Genomic DNA, 18,685 nt, shown 5'->3' on the forward strand with positions numbered 1-18,685 from the left:
CATTGCCGTTGCCACCCAGTGACGCGGTTTGTTTAGAAAAATGCTGCTCGGCTGATCCCTCGTATAGCACCTCTCTGGAGTATACTCAAAACATGCAAACCCTGCAGAGCAAAGCAGATGATGAGTTCATTTCTTCATCAGAAAGGTTGACAAATATGAACACGTGAGCTGCATTGTTTTAATGATCAGCCATGGACATTCCGTCTGGGAATTTGTGGTGTGAGCGAATAGTCCAATGTGTGTGGCAATAAATCCATCAACTTAGAGTGCTGTCCTTTTCCTTATTTGATTTATAGTTTATGTTGGGGATCCAGCACCCACTTATCCTACTGCAAAGTCCTGAGTTGAGCGTGACGTGTTGTATATGATTTTCTTTGAACTTGTGGTTCTTTGCAATCCTTAAAACTCCAACCCATGTAGTGTTGTGTCCTCTTTTGAAACACTGTTGCTTCATGCTTTGTTTGCATAGTGATTTATGGGATGAATAAATAACTTGTGTAGATTGTTGTATTTCTTGGTAATTCCACAGCATGGGCCACTAGAAAGTGTATTTTAAAAGCCAGAAATCTCAGAAGTACTTGTTGAGTTATTGGTCATTGGTCATTGATCAGCCAGCGTACGTCCTCTCACAGGTCTATTCTGGTCGTTCTGGGCCATGGGGGTCTGCGAAGACCTTAGTTAGAGCACTTTAAACAAGGCCAGGTCGAAACCTGGCATAGGGCCGGTGCATGGTATCGTCGTTGACGTAGCATATTAATTAATTAATCGTTCGGGGAATAGCTTATTATACGCTGTAACGTTATGGACTGCTAACGTTCACGTAGCATATTAATTAATCGTTCGGGCAATTGGTTATTATACGCTGTAACGTTATGGACCGCTAACGTTCACGTAGCATATTAATGAATCGTTCGGGCAATTGGTTATTATACGCTATTATACGCTGTAACGTTATGGAGATTTCTCATTTCAATTACTGCCTGTCTATTGTGTTATGTTATACAACTGCTACAGACTCCACTCGCCAGCACCCCCCTCCCCCCAGCTCTTTCTAAACAAAGACTCCTCATGTCTCCACTCCGCGAGTGCATATAGTGGAGACATACCTAGCAACAATGAGATGATAGCCTATTACTTAGCCTACTGCATAGGCTAAAGTACCTGCTAACGTTCACGTAGCATATTCATTAATTAATCGTTCGGGCAATTGATTATTACGAGCAAACTATGTCTCCACTCCGTGAGTGCATAGAGTTGACCGTGAGTGCATAGAGTTGAGAAGTGCTAGCTTGTGATAATGCCTTGCTACGCAGCAAACAGGGGAAATGAAAGTGCACTTACCCTTACTGTGGCATACCCTTACTGTGGCATGTCGGCACATAAGCTGCAGCGTCCTCCGTGTAACGAGCAAAAAAGTAGTGTGGAGCTGCAGCGTCCTCCGTGTAACGAGCTAGCCACAGTATACCTGGAGCTAGCCACAGTATACCTGGAGCATGCCCTGGTTTGATGGAGCTTTACCGCCACCTATTGGACTGGAGTGTGGAAAGACATTAGAACGCCTGAATCCGTGCTAAAATGGTCTGGGCGACAGAGTCGAATGTAAGGGCCCTGCTGTGCATGCTGCACACCGGCCCCAAAAATGTCAGTGCTCTGATACCCTCGAAAGCCCTCTGCCCGCTCTTCAGTTTGAAGGCTTCACTCACACTTGCAAAAACACAGCGTTGTGATGTCTGTGTCTTCCACTGTGACAACTTGTCTGGCATGTAGCCATTACTGTCGGACGTCCAAGCTTCCAGAAATGGAAGTTTAATTACTGCACTAATTACCATCCACACCGTACCACTGTGTGGAATCCATGCATGGGAATATCATTTGCAGATCGTCAGTGTTTTCAAAGGAAAATTGGCAGGCATATATCTTCCTCTTAAGCGGCTGACCCACCGAAAAAACGTAAAAGGACGAGCAGCAACTAGAGGCCGACCGATGAGTCACCTCACGTCTCCTGTGTCGATGCGTCACCTCACGTCTCTGTGTCGGGGCCAAAAAGTTGCACTTGAACACACCCCAAACACGACAGCCGACGGGCAACTAGCACGTAGGTTCTGCTCCTGCATGAGACCTGATTCATGAAACAAAGCAGCGTTTGCCTACCATTTCCATTGTCAGGTCTGTTGCTGGTGGAAGAAGAAAGGATGAGGTGGAGGTGAAAAATAAGGAGAAACTGCACTAAATGGGTGATATGCAACGAGAGTGAGCTGTCGCTGCTCCTGCACTGCTTTGCCACCCCTGACCAGCCAATCAGTGACTTCTCTCGCCAACAACACAACGCTGCTTCAACATGTTGAATCGGGCGGAAAAGCTGCCAACAAGCCGCCGTCAAAGCAGACTTGAGTCAATGGTGCGGGACACCGCAAATACTAGAGCGGCAAACGCCCATGGCTGACTGTCGGCTCGGTGCGTCTGGACTTCACTCTGTTTCCAGACACAGGAGAGTGGACACTGGGATGTGCTGACTCACTAGAGCTGGTATAAAGTTGTTCTGCCTCAGTAGTTGGTCTGCTAAATACTTGACTTTAAATAGACACGGCAGGGAGCAGAACGCAGATGTGCTGTCAGTCGTCTCTGCTTGGGGTCAAAGTTCATGTCCCATTCCGCCCAGTTTCTTCTCATTTTTCGGACATTCTTCTTTCATTATTATTGTTCAAGTATCTGTTCAGGAAGCAAAGTTTTTTGGAGAATAATTACACAGCAAGCAACAAAAGTCAACTCGCTTGCTTGACAAGGCCTCATGGGTAATTGATTATGTGGGCCAGGCTTCTTCACGCATTTACAAAGCAGCTCTTTTCCAGCTTTTCAAAGGAAAGTGGGATCAATATTAGTCTCTCTTGGGGTGTCATCGCGGAAAGACTAATTGAGATGAATTATGCTGACTATAACAGGAACTCTCCTCATTACGCTGGTCAAATGTGATACAGAGATGAGGTCGGCTTGAACTATTATGCTAAAACTCTCTCAGAGAATTTCATTTGCCACCACTTAATCACAGCTAGTAATGCGGTGTGGTCATCTTGCCCTGAGCGTAGAGCGCTGTGATGCAAACAAGGCCATTGGGCAGTAGCGGAGCGTACGCCGGGGCAGAGGGTGCGGCCGCCACGGGCCCACTCGTCAGGGGGGCCCATCAAAAAAAAAAAAAATTTTTTTTTTTTTTTTTTTTTTTTTTTTTTTTTTTTTTTTTTTTTTGCAGGCCAGGCCACCTGGCTGGCAACCTGTGTTTTTATTTTTCTTCTTCAGAACAAGCTTGTCTGTAAAGTGGCTTCACTGTAGTCTTTTTTGGACATAATATTACTTGGCTCAGTGAGTGACAAATTGTGTTTTCGGATATAGGGGCTATCAGCTATTTTACAGTTGTGACTTAAAATGACTTTATTTAATAAAGTCAGTGGTGTGAGTCTGAGAGGAATTCAATCAATAGACAATAACATTGGTGTGTTTAAAATGAGATATTCCACTAAATATGGCTAAAACCGATTCAAACATGCAAAAAAGGCACATTTTTCTTCGCGGCCTGGCAAGCCCGGTTCTACGGGGGTGCAAAAGCATGCATTGCACCCTTATTTGTCTGCATGCTCAGTTGAAAAGTAAAAAAAAATTATAAATGCTACAGCTGCACACTTACTGTTTAAACTTGAATTATAGTTGTTGTTTTTCTTTGTTCTTTGATGTGATTTTATGGCTTTTTGGCACCTATATGTAACCTTTTAACTTAAGGTTGAGATAATTGTATTATCATTATATGGTCCAAATATTTCAGTAAAGCACTTGAAACACTTGAAATATTCTTGCTTGGGTGGTATCATTCTACTTGAAATGATGGTCAAATGCATTATTTTTAGTAAAATAACATGTCAAATTTTTCGGCCGGCCGGCCTTTGGCCGGCCACCCGAGTGGGCCCGGCCTTCGGCCGGGCATCTGCACCCCTTCCTATCTAGGATGCACCCCTAGTCATCTTGTTCTGGAACCGGCCCTGCGGCCTGGCCTGGCCTTATAAAAAAAAAAAAAAAAAAAAAAAATTTTTTTTTTTTTTTTTTGATGGGGCCCCCCTAAGAGCTTCGCCCCCTCTGGGCTGATAGGGTCGCTCCGCCCCTGCCATTGGGTCAAGACCACAATTATGTCTCTATCTATAACTCCGTAACCCACAAAATCCAAACCATCCTATACACCAAGCCTTAAGCTCTTTGCACATGCACACACAGTAACATTTTTTCATATGCGTTTTTGTTTAATCCGTCATCTGACGGGTCAAACAGGTCGCAAAAGGCTACTGACTAATGCGGAAAACGCAGAAAATTGAACCTGTTCCGAAAACTTTAATGACGGACGGAAGTTTCAGGGTTAATGTGTAAACACGAGTGACACAACATGAGGTCGTATTCATTTTAAAACGTGTGACAATTTTGGATGAAAAATATGGACCTGGTGTGCAAAAGCCTTTAGTGGTCATTATAAAAGCCACAGCCCCTATTTGATGTGCTGGCATCAGGTGAAGCGTGGCCAGTAACAGCAAAGGGATCAATAACCTTCAAGTCTTTTCCACAATTAAGTTGGAATCAGAGTTTCAATGCAGTTATTCTGCTTTTCCTCCGTGGCTCAAATGTGTAGAGGCTCTGATCTCCATCCATCAGCTCTTCCAGGGTAAAAGCCACGTCGCCACGGCGGGTCAACTGTCTGAACTTACCGGGGGAATTTGAAAGCAGACAGAGTCTGATTAGCTGTGACAAGATGAAGCTGACAAAACCATGATCGGGACTGAGGCCAGATCTAATAAGTCCTCTGTGATGTGAGGTACTGATTTATCGGCAGCGTTGGAGCAAGTGCACAGAGCCAAAGATCCACACTAAGGCTGGTCTCAGACACACTCTGGGGGGCGTTGTGGACAAATAACTTTCTGTTTGTAGGCTACTTGAGATATCTACTATTTTATTTACCGTTTCCTCCTGATCGCTTTCCGTCGTATATCGGAGCTGTGTTGTTGAAACATTTCCTGCTGCTGATTCATATAAAAAGCTTTCCATTGACAAACAGCTTTTTATTGTGCAGGACAACTTACAGGAAATTGTTACGCCATTTTAAGTCGCGATTTTTGAGAGAGAGAGTGAAGAGGAGAAAAAAGAAGAAAGAGACGAGAGAGTGAAACAGACAGAGCAGTGTGTGTGTGTGGGGGGGGGGGGGGTCTACGTGATTGGTCACTGCAGTGTGACATGGGCTTGTGTTCCTCCAAAGTAGGATTTGAACTTTCTCGCTGCATGGCCGCTGCAGGTTTTTCACCCTGCTGTGCCCACTGTCACAGCCTAAACACACTACCCCCATTAACAATGAATGGGTTCCGTGGAGTGTGTCTGAAGCAAGCCTAAGGACGCGCTCACATGACTCCAACATGAACTGTGGTGGCACGTAATATTAATAACCACACTGAGACAACAGAAAATTGCGATCATAATTTAATTTGGAATATAATCCGTCTGTTGATGAGTCTCGACTTGATGGGCTCATTAATGTTCGCAAATCTAGACTGAAGCCGGTCGGAATAACAAATGTGAAGTCTGCCCCTTTCTAAGCAAAATGTAGTAAACGCCTCAACAGAACAGTGCTATGGCAACAGGCCACAATTCAACACGATTGATCACTGCATTGTATCTGCTGACAGATGAAATTGAATATTAAAAAATGTCTTTCTATATCAATGCTATGAATCATTCTGTCCAAAATACATTCAAGTGAAGCGAAGCGTGTTGGCAGTTATTCTGATTGCACTTGAAATGAAAACAGCCGGGGCATCTAATTTATAAACTGATTGCATCTAGTCTATAATCATCTCTTATCTTAAGTACCGGTAATAGCCTTACATAATTACAGTTGAAATACATGTAGCAGAGATGAACAGTTGCTTTTAAATGAGAAAGTCCAAAGGTGGAGGCCATCTTGGAACAGCACATACTGTATGCAAGGTTTCCTATACAAGTTCCACACAGGATTCAAGGCCACAAAGGACTTCTGCTCACATGTAATTAGAAGTAAGATCAGCTTTGAATGTAGTTGACCTTCATTTCTAACTATTTTCTACCTTTTTATCGTGCCTTTCTGAAGTCAGAGACCCTATGGCAGGTTCTGATTAAAAGGATAGATCAAAACCTTGTCTCCTTTTGCATTGCAATCAAATCACCTTATTACTCCGGTTATAGTGTAGGAACTAGGCTCCAAAAATCCACCTGCGCAGCCCCTTGTCCATATTTCCAGCCAAAGATATGAGACTTTTCGAATTTGCCTCTGATCCCCGTGGAGTTTGCACTAATCCTTTCCTAAAGAGAAGAGAAGACGAGAGGAGGTGATTACACTGCTAATGATCCCCATGGGGAGACTGGGATGCCGTCAGTGTCGCAACAGCAAATAGTAACAGGATACGGCCAAGGAAAACACTCTGATGAGTATGGCAGTTATTTAAGCTGCAGTGTTATTCTCGCGGGAGTCCGGGTCACGCCAAAATGGTTCCGCGTCAGCCACTCGTGCCTTGTAGGAGCATCTGAGAGGTAAACGCGTCCCTGTGATCCGTGATGTATTTATAGATGCGCGTGGATTTGGTGAACACAGCTGTCATGCTTGAGGGAGTCGGAGGAGCTATTAAAGTGAATTGTCCCGGGCTGAGCTTGGCTCTGGGGGAGCCGACGCGGCGCTGCCTGCCGCTCAGCGAATGCATTATAATTCCATTTTCACACAGAATCAAATACAATGCGTATTGCTGTCTGAGCCTCCCGGTGTCAGCTTCCTGCTGGTCGGGAGCGAGGAGGTGTTTGCAGAGGTGGCCCTTCCGTTGTGCTGATCATGCATGCTGGACACAATGCTGTTGGCTAAAGAATAGCTCTTTGAATTGAAGTGTGGTCAGTTGTGCTGCAGACTGCCCTGCTCTTCAGTCTGGACCATGGGTGGATGGTGCGTCACTTAAACTGACCTCTATAGTCTTCAGGGATTGAACGTAGCCTCGCCTCACACCCCCTAGAGCAGGGCTGGGCTGTCAAACTCATTTTAGTCCACAGGCCACATAGGACCCAATCTGGTGTTAAGTGTGCCAGACAAAGAAAATCAATGCATAATAACCTATAAATAACAACACCTCCAAATTATCCGGAGTCTTTTAGTGTAAAGATTAGGCCTACAAGTACATTTTCACATAAGGTTTTCTCAGCTACCATTATGCTTATCATATCAAATCTACTTCTCAGTGCAATTTTCACACTTTGCAAAACTATCCTGTGGGCCGGATTGGACCCTCTGGCGAGCCGGTTCTGGCCCTCGGGCCGTATGGTTGACACCCCTGCCTTAGAGGATTTGCTTATCAAACAAAATGATTAATATTTGCTGTTTTAGGGCAACCTGGCTAAAACAAACAACATATAGGCTGCAGCGTCCTTGGTTCAAATGGAGTCTGAGATATTTGTTGTGTCATTGAATAAAAGCAAACATTTTATTTTATTATCTTTCAACTATGTTTTATTCTGGGGCGTTACAAGACAAAATACTAACAAACTGATGAAAGAGTAAGATTCTATAGTTTTCCACATGAACAACCACTCAGGTAGGCTCATGCACTCTTCTTCTTCTTGTCTGTTCTGTTCTTATCTGTTCCGTTAATGCACTGCTGGTAATGCACTACTAGATAATGTACTTTCCTCCCTATAATTGATCGGCCAAGCTATATAAAACAACAGATATTATAAATTATGCCCTCTCTCTCTCTCTGTCTGTCTGTGTGTGTGTGTCTCTCTCTCTCTCTCTCTCTCAGAGATGGACTCTGTGCGTATCCTGCTGTACGTGCTCATCTTCGTGGTCAGTGTCTTTGGTAACCTGTTGATCATCGTGGTGCTGGTGCTGAACAAGCGGATGCGTACTGTCACCAACTCCTTCCTGCTGTCTCTGGCCGTCAGCGACCTGATGATGGCCATCTTCTGCATGCCCTTCACCCTCATCCCCAACATCCTGGAGGACTTCATCTTCGGAGCCGCCATGTGCAAGACTGTCACCTACTTTATGGGTGAGGTCATCTGTAACTTACCAAAACCATTAAAAAATTGAAATGAGTCAGCTAACTAATCCAAACTGATCCAGCAGAAGCATCTCATGAAGAGGTAATACATACACCAGTCAATAATATGGACCCACCTGATCTGAATGTACTGTTTTTCATTCTGTTAAAGCTAAATGATTAAAATTAATTTATTAGATAAATATAGATACTAAAGTTTATCCCATGAATTTATTTCCAAAGCCTTTGCCTTTCAAGGCAAAAGGCAGCTACTTTAAAGAATCAAACTTTTTTTTTTAACTTTTTTGGTCACTGCCTAATTCCTTTTGTGTTATTTCATAGTTTTGATGTGTTTACTATTATTCTAACATCTAAAAAATAGTAAAAAATAAAGAAACATACGTGTCCAAACTGTTGACTGGTAGTGGTAGGCCTACTGATCAAACCACACACACTGTATGTTGTGCTATGGGGAGGAACCTAACTTACTGCACCTTTAAATATTTTTGAGTATATTAATGTCATAGCAGTGACTGGGAATATTTTTGAGTGTTTTAATGTCATAGCAGTGACTGGGAATATTTTTGAGTGTTTCAATGTCATAGCAGTGACTGGGAATATTTATGAGTGTTTTAATGTCGTAGCAGTGACTTGGAATATTTTTGAGTGTTTCAATGTCGTAGCAGTGACTGGGAATATTTCTGAGTGTTTCAATGTCATAGCAGTGACTGGGAATATTTTTGAGTGTTTTAATATCATAGCAGTGACTGGGAATATTTTTGAGTGTTTCAATGTCATAGCAGTGACTTGGAATATTTTTTAGTGTTTTAATGCCATAGCAGTTACTTGGAATATTTTTGTGTTTCAATGTCATAGCAGTAACTGGGAATATTTTTGAGTGTTTTAATGTCATAGCAGTGACTGGGAATATTTTTGAGTGTTTCAATGTCATAGCAGTGACTGGGAATATTTATGAGTGTTTTAATGTCGTAGCAGTGACTTGGAATATTTTTGAGTGTTTTAATGTCGTAGCAGTGACTGGGAATATTTTTGAGTGTTTCAATGTTGTAGCAGTGACTGGGAATATTTTTGAGTGTTTCAATGTCATAGCAGTGACTGGGAATATTTTTGAGTGTTTTAATATCATAGCAGTGACTGGGAATATTTTTTGAGTGTTTCAATGTCAGCAGTGACTTGGAATATTTTTGAGTGTTTTAATGTCAGCAGTTACTTGGAATATTTTTGAGTGTTTCAATGTCATAGCAGTGACTGGGAATATTTTTGAGTGTTTTAATGTCATAGCAGTGACTTGGAATATTTTTGAGTGTTTCAATGTCATAGCAGTGACTTGGAATATTTTTGAGTGTTTCAATGTCATAGCAGTGACTTGGAATATTTTTGAGTGTTTCAATGTCATAGCAGTGACTTGGAATATTTTTGAGTGTTTCAATGTCATAGCAGTGACTTGGAATATTTTTGAGTGTTTCAATGTCATAGCAGTGACTGGGCCGCGCGCGTTAAAGGTCACATCTTTGATCTGGGTTTGTCTCAGGCGGACACAAGCCTCGGCATGCAACATTTGCAATTATTCATTAGAAATAGCACCATTTCCTATTGTGCTTATTTTTTGCCTAGTGAACCCTTTTTAATAGATAGTGTTACGTTCCCAAGTTTGACCAGGGGAGAAAGGATGTAACATATGAAACACAACAAACCGGGGGACAAAGAAGACAGATAATTTACAATAATCAGATTTTATTACTAAAATAAGGTTAAATAAAAAGGTACAAATCAAATCAACACAGGACTGCTTCCTGAAACAGAGGAAGAGTGGTTAATAACACAAAAGCTATGGTTAATCAAATAAACTGACCACACTCTCAAGCAGAGTCAACAGGCGCCCCACTCTCAGTCTGAGAGTCACTCTCTAGAAGAGTTGGTTTTGACCGACACCGATCCACAAGTGCTAAGCACCACGCACACAGCACACAATGCTGTGTGCTACACAGTTTTGGGAAGCCCCAACACGCAGCACCAAGCTGTAAGGAATTTGGTATACACCAACACACAGCACCAAGCAGTCACGATGGCCCACTGGGGCTGACTTGTCTGTCTCTCCATGGTTTTAACCTGCAGCCTCTGATTGGCAGAGTGAGTACACCTGTGATCTCCTGCACAGGTGCCACAGCACAGGGGGGAGGGCCTGGAGAGGAACAATCAAGCACAGACACTCCCACGTAACAGATAGCAATATGGAATATGTTTCACAACATAAGCAATTGGGAAGAATTGAGAAGAATACGAATAAAACGATCAATTCTCAGCTGTTTTTCGTTTGCTCATTATAGCACTGAAATGAAATGCTAAGCTTGCGATGAACTAATTATTTCCAAATCATACCATGCCATGACGAGCCCTCGCTGGGCTGAACTGATTAACTCTGCGTTTTGGAAGAAATTGGTCATTCAGCAGCTCCTCAGTGGTTTAATAGGCCTTCCTCATCTTTTTTTCCCCTCTGTATTTTGCCCATTTTCTCTCCAATTGTACTTGGCCAATTCCCCCTGCTGTCCCAGTTGCTGCTCCATCCCCTCTGCTGATCTGGGAAGAGTTGTAGACTAGCACATGCTTCCTCTGATACATGTGCATTTCACCTGACAGCGAGGAATTCACTGGCAGGACTTGCACGTGGGAGGATCCCTCTATTCCCCCAGTTCCCCTCCCCCTGAACAGGCACCCCAACTGACCAGAGGAAGCACTAGTGGAGCAACCAGGACTCATAACAAACCTGCTTCCCACCCGCAGACATGGCCAATTGTGTCTGTAGGACCAAGCCGGAAGTACCGCTGCCGGGAATTGAACCCGTGTCTCCACGGGGGTAGACGAGTGCTTTTACCGCTACACTACCCAGATGCCGCTAGGCCTTCATCATACTTGTGCCGTCCTTTATAGGTGGCAAATGCTGGCGAATGTGTTAACGTTACAGCATTAGACTTCTGCCAGAAAATTGCGTGATATCTTTAACAAGAGCCTCCCCGAGGGGTTATTCTGGGCTCCCTCTCGCCTGTCAGAAGCTGCCCATCATGTTGGAGGCACTGGAACAGTCACACATCTTCAGGAGTGTGACCTAGCGATGAGCTGGCTCCCATCAGGCTGGAGTCATAATGTGCCCAACATGAGTCCTGAGTCAGACTCAAGGACAGCGGGGAAGTGGGGCGGGCTTCACCTTGAGGTCAGAACAGCCATCACATGGTGGAGTATATGGGCAGAAATTTAATTATTTATATTTGAATTTGAATTGCTCAACTTAAATAATTGCATTTTTATTTTATTTTTTTAATCACATCCTATAATAAGAATGCGTGGGAGTGAGCAGAAATTGTGTTCGGCCACATCTATGCCATTTTATCGCACTGACCCCTGCAGGTGACCTAATGGAGCCAGACTTTTGAATTAGGTAATTAGGGCTGACTAAATGGGCAAGAATGGCTAATTTGTGGCCAAAATGAGTGAACACAGGCTCAGCACCATGGAGCGCTCCGTTCGTTGGCTATTGATGGAGCTCACCTGAGTGGAGGACCACAGCTGAGCAGAGTTGGAATCAGCCAGGGACGTGGACTATGAAAAGTTTTGAAAACCCTCTGGGGAGAGAGAGGATAGGCTGCATGCCAACTCTGTGAGCGAGGCCAGACTAAATGGCCAGTGATTGTGTTCCAACGGCTATCAGAATCAGAACTATAATCAGAATGCAGTCTCTGTGTATGAGTGTGTGTGTGTGTGTGTGTGTGTGTGTGTGTGTGTGTGTGTGTGTGTGTGTGTGTGTGTGTGTGTGTGAGTGAGTGAGTGAGTGAGTGAGTGAGTGAGTGAGAGAGTGAATGAGTGAGCTAACAATGGTTGCGCAGCCTGATACACTGCACGGGTATTCCGATAATAATTTGAATTTGTATAATTTAACTTGAATAATTCCAGTGAAAAACGGAACTCCTTTTTACCTTTTTGTCCCGAAAATTCCAGATCCCTTCAGTTCTCTGGACATGCTACTCCGAGCTGGATGCCATCAGTTGCAGCATTAGCATGTTTGACAGCTCAGTCCCAGGCTCATCCATGATCCAAAGAAACATTCTTCAACGTGTATCAAGCCCATGGATCAATGGAGTGCAGGAAATGGTCAAAAACAGACACTCGTGCTGATTGGCCGAAAAGGAGAATCTGCACTTTGTTGCTCCTCCTCAACGACCAGGCTGTGTGTCTCAGTCAATTCAATTGCAAGAACTGAATTTGAATTGTGAGAACTGAATACAGTTTCAGAGGGAATTAATTCAATTTCATATTACGTTCAGTTTCAATTTGATTGGAATTCAGATTCAAACGAATAAATTCAATTTAAAATTATCCTATTCAAATTAAGTTTATGAATGCTGCCCATAGTGGAGTTCCGCAATCCTATTATCTTAACAACGCAGCACCCTGTCTGTGAGGAGGCTCTCTGCTTTTCAATTACCGGGCGCTCTAAGCTGTAATAGGTACATTTGAGTCCTTGTCGTTTCGCTCGAGGCGATGGCTGCACAGCGTTTTACTCTGTGTGCTCGATGGGAACCAATGGGTCATCTAACCCTACTTGGAAATCACATCAGCTAGTCATGTCGTCCAGATGGAGGATCCTCGTTGACCACAGATACAGAAGAACAGTCTGGAAAACCGGCAGTGACATTATTTGGTTTCTCCTACCGTACAGTATGTGCAGTGCCTGCCCTAAGGAGCTGTTAAACCTAAAATAGTTTGGTCTAACTGCTGTTTCAGAGGCTTATCCACCTTGATAAGAATATAATTCTTGTGGAAATCCCTGAATCCTTGTACATTTCTGGCATAAAAATCGCCAAAATAGATGATCGAGACCATCTTGCGATGGGATCACACCAACCGCAACGCACGTAAAGTGGGCGGACCCTACTTGCAGCTCCCTTGCTTGGACCACACCCATCTTTTAACTCTGCCTTCATTGTGATCTGAACTACACCGCTGTGAAGTTTTGTGACTGCATCTTGCACGGTTGTGACGGTATCATGGTGAGAAAAATCTGTCCACAGACTTATAAACACACACACAGACAAGGTGAAAACAATACCAGCCACACGCTGTCGTGGCTGGTAGAATCAGAATCAGAATCAGAAAGACTTTAATGATCCCCGGGGGGAAATTGGGACAAGTTACAGTAGCTCGCTCACAGAACACACATAGCATAAAATAAACAGTAGTAAATGCAATATTAAGCAAAATAAGCAGAAGAACACAACATAGCATGTAGTGTAGTAAATGCTATGTTGTCCACGCCGTGGAGTGGGTGCGAGTCATTGTTCATGATGGAGCGTAGCCTGGACAACGTTCTCTTCTCTGACACCGCAGTCAGAGAGCCCAGATCCAGCCCCACAATGTCCCTGGCCTTACGGATCAGTTTGTTGAGTCTGTTGGCATCCGCTGCCTTCAGCCTGCTGCCCCAGCACACAATAGCATACAGGAAGGCACTAGCCACTACCGACTCATAGAACATCCTCAGCATGGTCCGGCAGACGTTGAAGGACCTCAGCCGTCTCAGAAAGTAGAGACGGCTTTGCCCCTTCTTGTAGAGTGCATCAGAGTTCTTAGCCCAGTCTAGTTTATTGTCAATGTACACTCCAAGATACTTGTAATCCTCCACTATGTCGACACTGACCCCGTGGATTGAAACAGGGGTCACCGGAGCCTTGACCCTCCTCAGGTCCACCACCAGCTCCTTTGTCTTTGACACGTTGAGCTGCAGGTGGTTCTGCTCACACCATGTGACAAAGTTGGCCACCACATCCCGATACTCATCGTCGTCGCCATCTTTGATACATCCCACTATCGCAGAGTCGTCAGAGAACTTCTGAAGACTGTATGGTAGGTGAAGTCCGTAGTGTAGATGGTGAGGAAGAAGGGAGAGAAGACCGTCCCCTGTGGTGCTCCCGTATTGCTGACCACTCTGTCTGACACACAGTTCTGCAGGCGCACATACTGTGGTCTGCCAGACAGGTAGTCCACAATCCAGGCCACCAGGGGGGCATCCACCCGCATCGCCGTCAGCTTCTCACCCAGTAGAGCCGGCCTGATGGTGTTGAAAGCACTGGAGAAGTCGAAGAACATGACTCTCACAGTGGTGGCCGGGTTGTCAAGGTGGGCGTAGGCGCGGTTGGTCAGGTAGATGACAGCGTCCTCCATTCCCAGTCGGGGCTGGTAGGCGAACTGGAGGGGGTCAAGGGATGGTTTGACCATAGACCTGAGCTGCTCCAGGACGAGTTTCTCCAGGGTCTTCATGATGTGGGACGTCAAAGCTACCGGCTACCGGCTACTTTCCGTGATGTCCTGCCCTGGAAGAGAGTTCTCCATATAGCTAGTTTTAAGGCTGGAACCTTCGAACCTTTGAAAACCCTGCTTATTTTTAGTTTTTGTTCCAACTGGTCACGGGTCACGGGTTGGCTTGGTTCCAGCCTTAAAACTCATTATAAGGATTTTTCGAAATGTCTATGGAGAAAATGAATGGGAAACTCTCTTCCGGGGCTGGAAACGTCATGGAAAGTCACGTGACTGTTGATCACCTCTACAACACCCCCAACTACCTCCCCCACCAAGTCTATGACATCTGCCTGCGCTGGACAGGAGCTGCCCATGAGCCAAGCTTTCTATCAGGCAAAGCCAATCAATGCGGAGGAGCATTTCGACTTTCCTTGCTCATGGATTCTCACGGCGGCCTGCTTGCCCGGTGAACTCGCCCAGCCTTGGCAAACTCATCGGTTAACACCATACTACACCATCCATCCATCTATGCATCCATTCATCTATCCCTCTCTCTCCCATCCATCCGCCCCTAGCTCGATAAGCTCATGTGAATCATAGCCTCTCTGCCGTCTCTGTGGCAGTAATGGGATCGATGGTGCAATATTCATGGGGTGTTTGTGCGTGTGTTCAGCCGCACGCATCCTTGTTTGTGTGTGTATTTCTTTTGTGCTGGTAGTGTGATGCAATTACCAACCAACGTACCAGCTCCCTCTGCCGGGCTCCCCCTCAGGTCGCGATTGCATAATATATTTGAATTTGGGCTTCCAGCACACTTTGACAAACTTGGCTGGAAGGACATCTGGCACTCATATTTCATAACGCATTGCCGTAATTGCATTGGTAAAAAAAGTTTGTACGCCTTGGGGGTGTGTGCGTCGTCAGGAGAATATGGAGCTCCAGCACTGTATGCGTAAAGGGAATGTGGCATGAATGGGGCTGGGCACACTGTAGATACGCACACCGGAAGGAAAAAACAAACAGAGAAAATCCTCTCTCTCTCCCAGGAGGCTGTGGAGGGTTTACGGAGCGCTCTTGACCTCACAACTCACAACTCGGCAGTGTCTCTGGGAAAGCCAGTTATCAAGCGGTGTGCTGCGATCGAGCGCTCAGCCACTCCAGTTTAATGAAGCAGGAAAAGGATTAGGGCTCCCTCAGCCTAAAAAAGAGAAGCTGTAACGTGGGGGGGCGGGGCACTTACTTGGCTGGAAATTAACTGGGCAGCACCTTGTCCAGGATCAGAGCGTCTCTGATTTGCAAACGGTGGCCTCTCAGCACAGTGCAGTCAAGTGTCGGGGAGGAAGCCTTGAAATGGACCAACTGGAATGGACTTTCTAATGCAAGGAATTGACTGAGTCGTGCATACAGTAGAGTGGCGTGTGCACTCTGTTTAACATACAAACAGAAAGGTCTGCTGCAGCAGGAATATTAAAGAGCTGACTGCACTGTATTCTTTGCAGTTTGAACGTCTTGAGTGTAAATATATTGACGCTTTATGGGCTCCACTGACTGCCAAACATTTGAGCTCTTCAGAATCAGAATCAGAATCACTTTTATTGCCACAGTATGCAAGTGCAATCAAATCAAGTATACTGTATATACAATATGTACATGAGTGGAGGAGTATTCCGTGGATATTAAATATTAATTTACGTTGAATTGACATGAGATTTACAGTCTGAGTTAAATAGGTGTTAAATAGGCAGTGAATTTATAGTCCGAGTTAAATTTGAATTTACATTGAATTGACATGAAATGTACAGTCTGAGTTAAATATGAGTTTACATTGAATTTACATGAAATTTACAGTCTGAGTTAAATAGGCGTTAAATAAACGTTAAATAAGCAGTGAATTTACATGAATTTACAGTCCCAGTTAAACAGGCATTAAATCTCTTGAGCTCTTGAGGGTTTTACAATGTGTCGTTTATCAGCCATTAAATGGGGTGATGAATGCAATCTGGCAAATAGACATTGCTTCATTTGGTCTTCAGGTTCCAGCAGTATATCCTTAAGTCTGTCGCACTCATACAAGACCTTCTGTTTGACTACAAAATGCACATTTAGGTTCATATAACACACATTTAGGAATACATTTAGGTTGATCCGACACACATTTAACATACATCATACAACACATTTATATAAGATACTAGTGATGCATGATGTACAGTATCAGCAATCATATCGGTATCGGCCGATGTTAGTCATTTTTTTACATATCGGCATCGGTCTGATGTTGCAATGTTAATATCGGTTATCGGTAACAGCCAATGTTCACATTGAGAGGAAACAACGTGGTGAATCTATGATTTATGGTCTTTTTTTGTAAATAAAGAAATGCATTACTTTTTCAATTTCACAGTGTTTACATTGTTTTTCAGTATGTACAAAATGTTATTATCATAGAAATGTGTTTTTATACAGATCATATTGACATCGGTAAATATCGGTTATCGGCCATAACGGCAATGTCGTATCGGCCAAAATTTTCACATCGGTGCATCCCTATAAGATACGTTATTAACGTGAAAAGTAGTAGCACAAACCTACTGTATGTTGTCTTGTCCCTGACATACACACAGATGTGCTGAAAATGACACATTTTCTCCTACTTCCAGACCACCAACTCTGAGGCTCTGAGTGTGGTGCATCAGTATAGCTGATGTGTGATGATCAGTGTTGCCCACTAGACAGTAATGAAACAGATGGTCAAGGTGACCTGGACTGAAATGCTGAACGGTTGATGTAAATTTGTCCCTAGTGCTTCGGGACCAGATTTAAAAGCGCTTCAGACAAGAAACATTAGTCTGCTGTTAATTGTCTTTGAGCCGCCTATCTGCAATGCCATCAATTCAAATGATTGGAGTATCAATACTATACATCACCTGAAAGTTCTACTACCCTTCACTGTGAATGTACAAAGCCTTTATAAAGGGCACCCAATTGCCAGAATAAAACATTGGTATTTTACATATCTGAAAACCAGGAAATGTACAATATCAACATAAATTTGAAACTAAGCGTCGGCAAAATACGTTTATAAAACGTGGCATTTCACTACATCATCACTACAATCTCAACTTAAATTTTAAGCAAAGCACCTATTAGGAAACCTCGCCGCCTTTCCAACGTTAAACGCACAACAACTTTGGTTATGTTTCGGCAAGTAAAACAACTTGGTTAGGTTTAGGCAACTAAAACGGTTAAGGTTAGAGTTATGGTTTGGGTTGGGTTTAAAAGCAAAAGTAAAAACACAGCGGCCCCTATCGTTGCATCGGCGCAGTTTCTAGGCCGAGCGGCAGGCGCAGATCAAAGCAGTGGGCGTGGAAAGGCGCACTTGATATCGTCGTGCTGGCGCTAGATGCAGCCCAAAGCATTACAACCACGCCTTTTAGGCGTAAAATTATGCACCGTCATGCTCATTGGATAAGTGCAATAAACGAATCCCACGCTTGCCTTTTTAGCTCCAATTCCAGTGATCCCGCAAAACCAGAGAAAGCCAAACGCTCTGCCCCCCCCCCCCCTCCCTTCATCCAGCCTGTCTGTCTGCATTATAGGCTATTATTCCATATTATTATGCTTCTCAAACCAATCTAACTGCAGTTTCAATACTGCAAGCATGTAAATACGCTACACTATAGCAAGATCAAAGTGAAAATAATGTTCTATGCATCAGCTAGAAAAATATAGCCTATTAGATTGGTGAAAGTTTGTCCAGAAAGATATCATTTTCTCTCGCCTGCTGCAGGAAGGATGATGCACATAAATATACCCTACATTATGTCAAGTCATTGCATAAATGTGTTTTTATTGTAAAACTAAATGTGAAATAGGGCCAAGTTATTGGACGGACATCACAGTATAGCAGATGCCATTAGAAGCGCGTTCCGAAGCGCCGCTGTTACTTCTCTAAATCACGTTAACTCGACAAGGGGTATATATATGCCCAGGAGGACATATATGTTTCACATAGGGTGGTGTTTTCATTTCGAGGTTTTATTTGGTCCAATATTGAAATGTTGACAATGGCAGGCTGTGTTACCATTACACATTAATTTAGAACTACCTTTTATATCTATTTTGGCTCATTTGGTGGCTATTTAGTAGCGAAATGAAGAAACACAATGCATGCTGGGAACTCAGAGAGAGAGAGAGAGAAGGGTGACAGAGAAGAAGCAGTGAAGGCAAAGAATAGGCCTGCTTTTGAAAAGCGCAAAGCGCTAAATGTAGGCCAGCTCCCAAGATATGACTAGGCTGGTATT

At 43.9% G+C, this 18,685-nt stretch overlaps 1 protein-coding gene across 1 annotated transcript in view; it reads left to right on the forward strand.

Moving 5' to 3' along the window:
- Positions 1-7,837: 7,837 nt before the first annotated feature.
- Positions 7,838-18,685, forward strand: part of cckbra (cholecystokinin B receptor a) — a gene marked incomplete at both ends in the record, with an annotated part of 45,369 nt that continues 34,521 nt past the window's right edge. The window contains one exon of the mRNA XM_083633879.1: positions 7,838-8,084. Coding sequence (XP_083490005.1) covers positions 7,838-8,084 — 247 coding nt within the window. The remainder of the gene's footprint in view (positions 8,085-18,685) is intronic.

The sequence above is a fragment of the Poromitra crassiceps genome (assembly GCF_964638095.1).
Source record: "Poromitra crassiceps genome assembly, chromosome: 3".
NCBI classification, from domain to species: Eukaryota; Metazoa; Chordata; class Actinopteri; order Beryciformes; family Melamphaidae; genus Poromitra; species Poromitra crassiceps.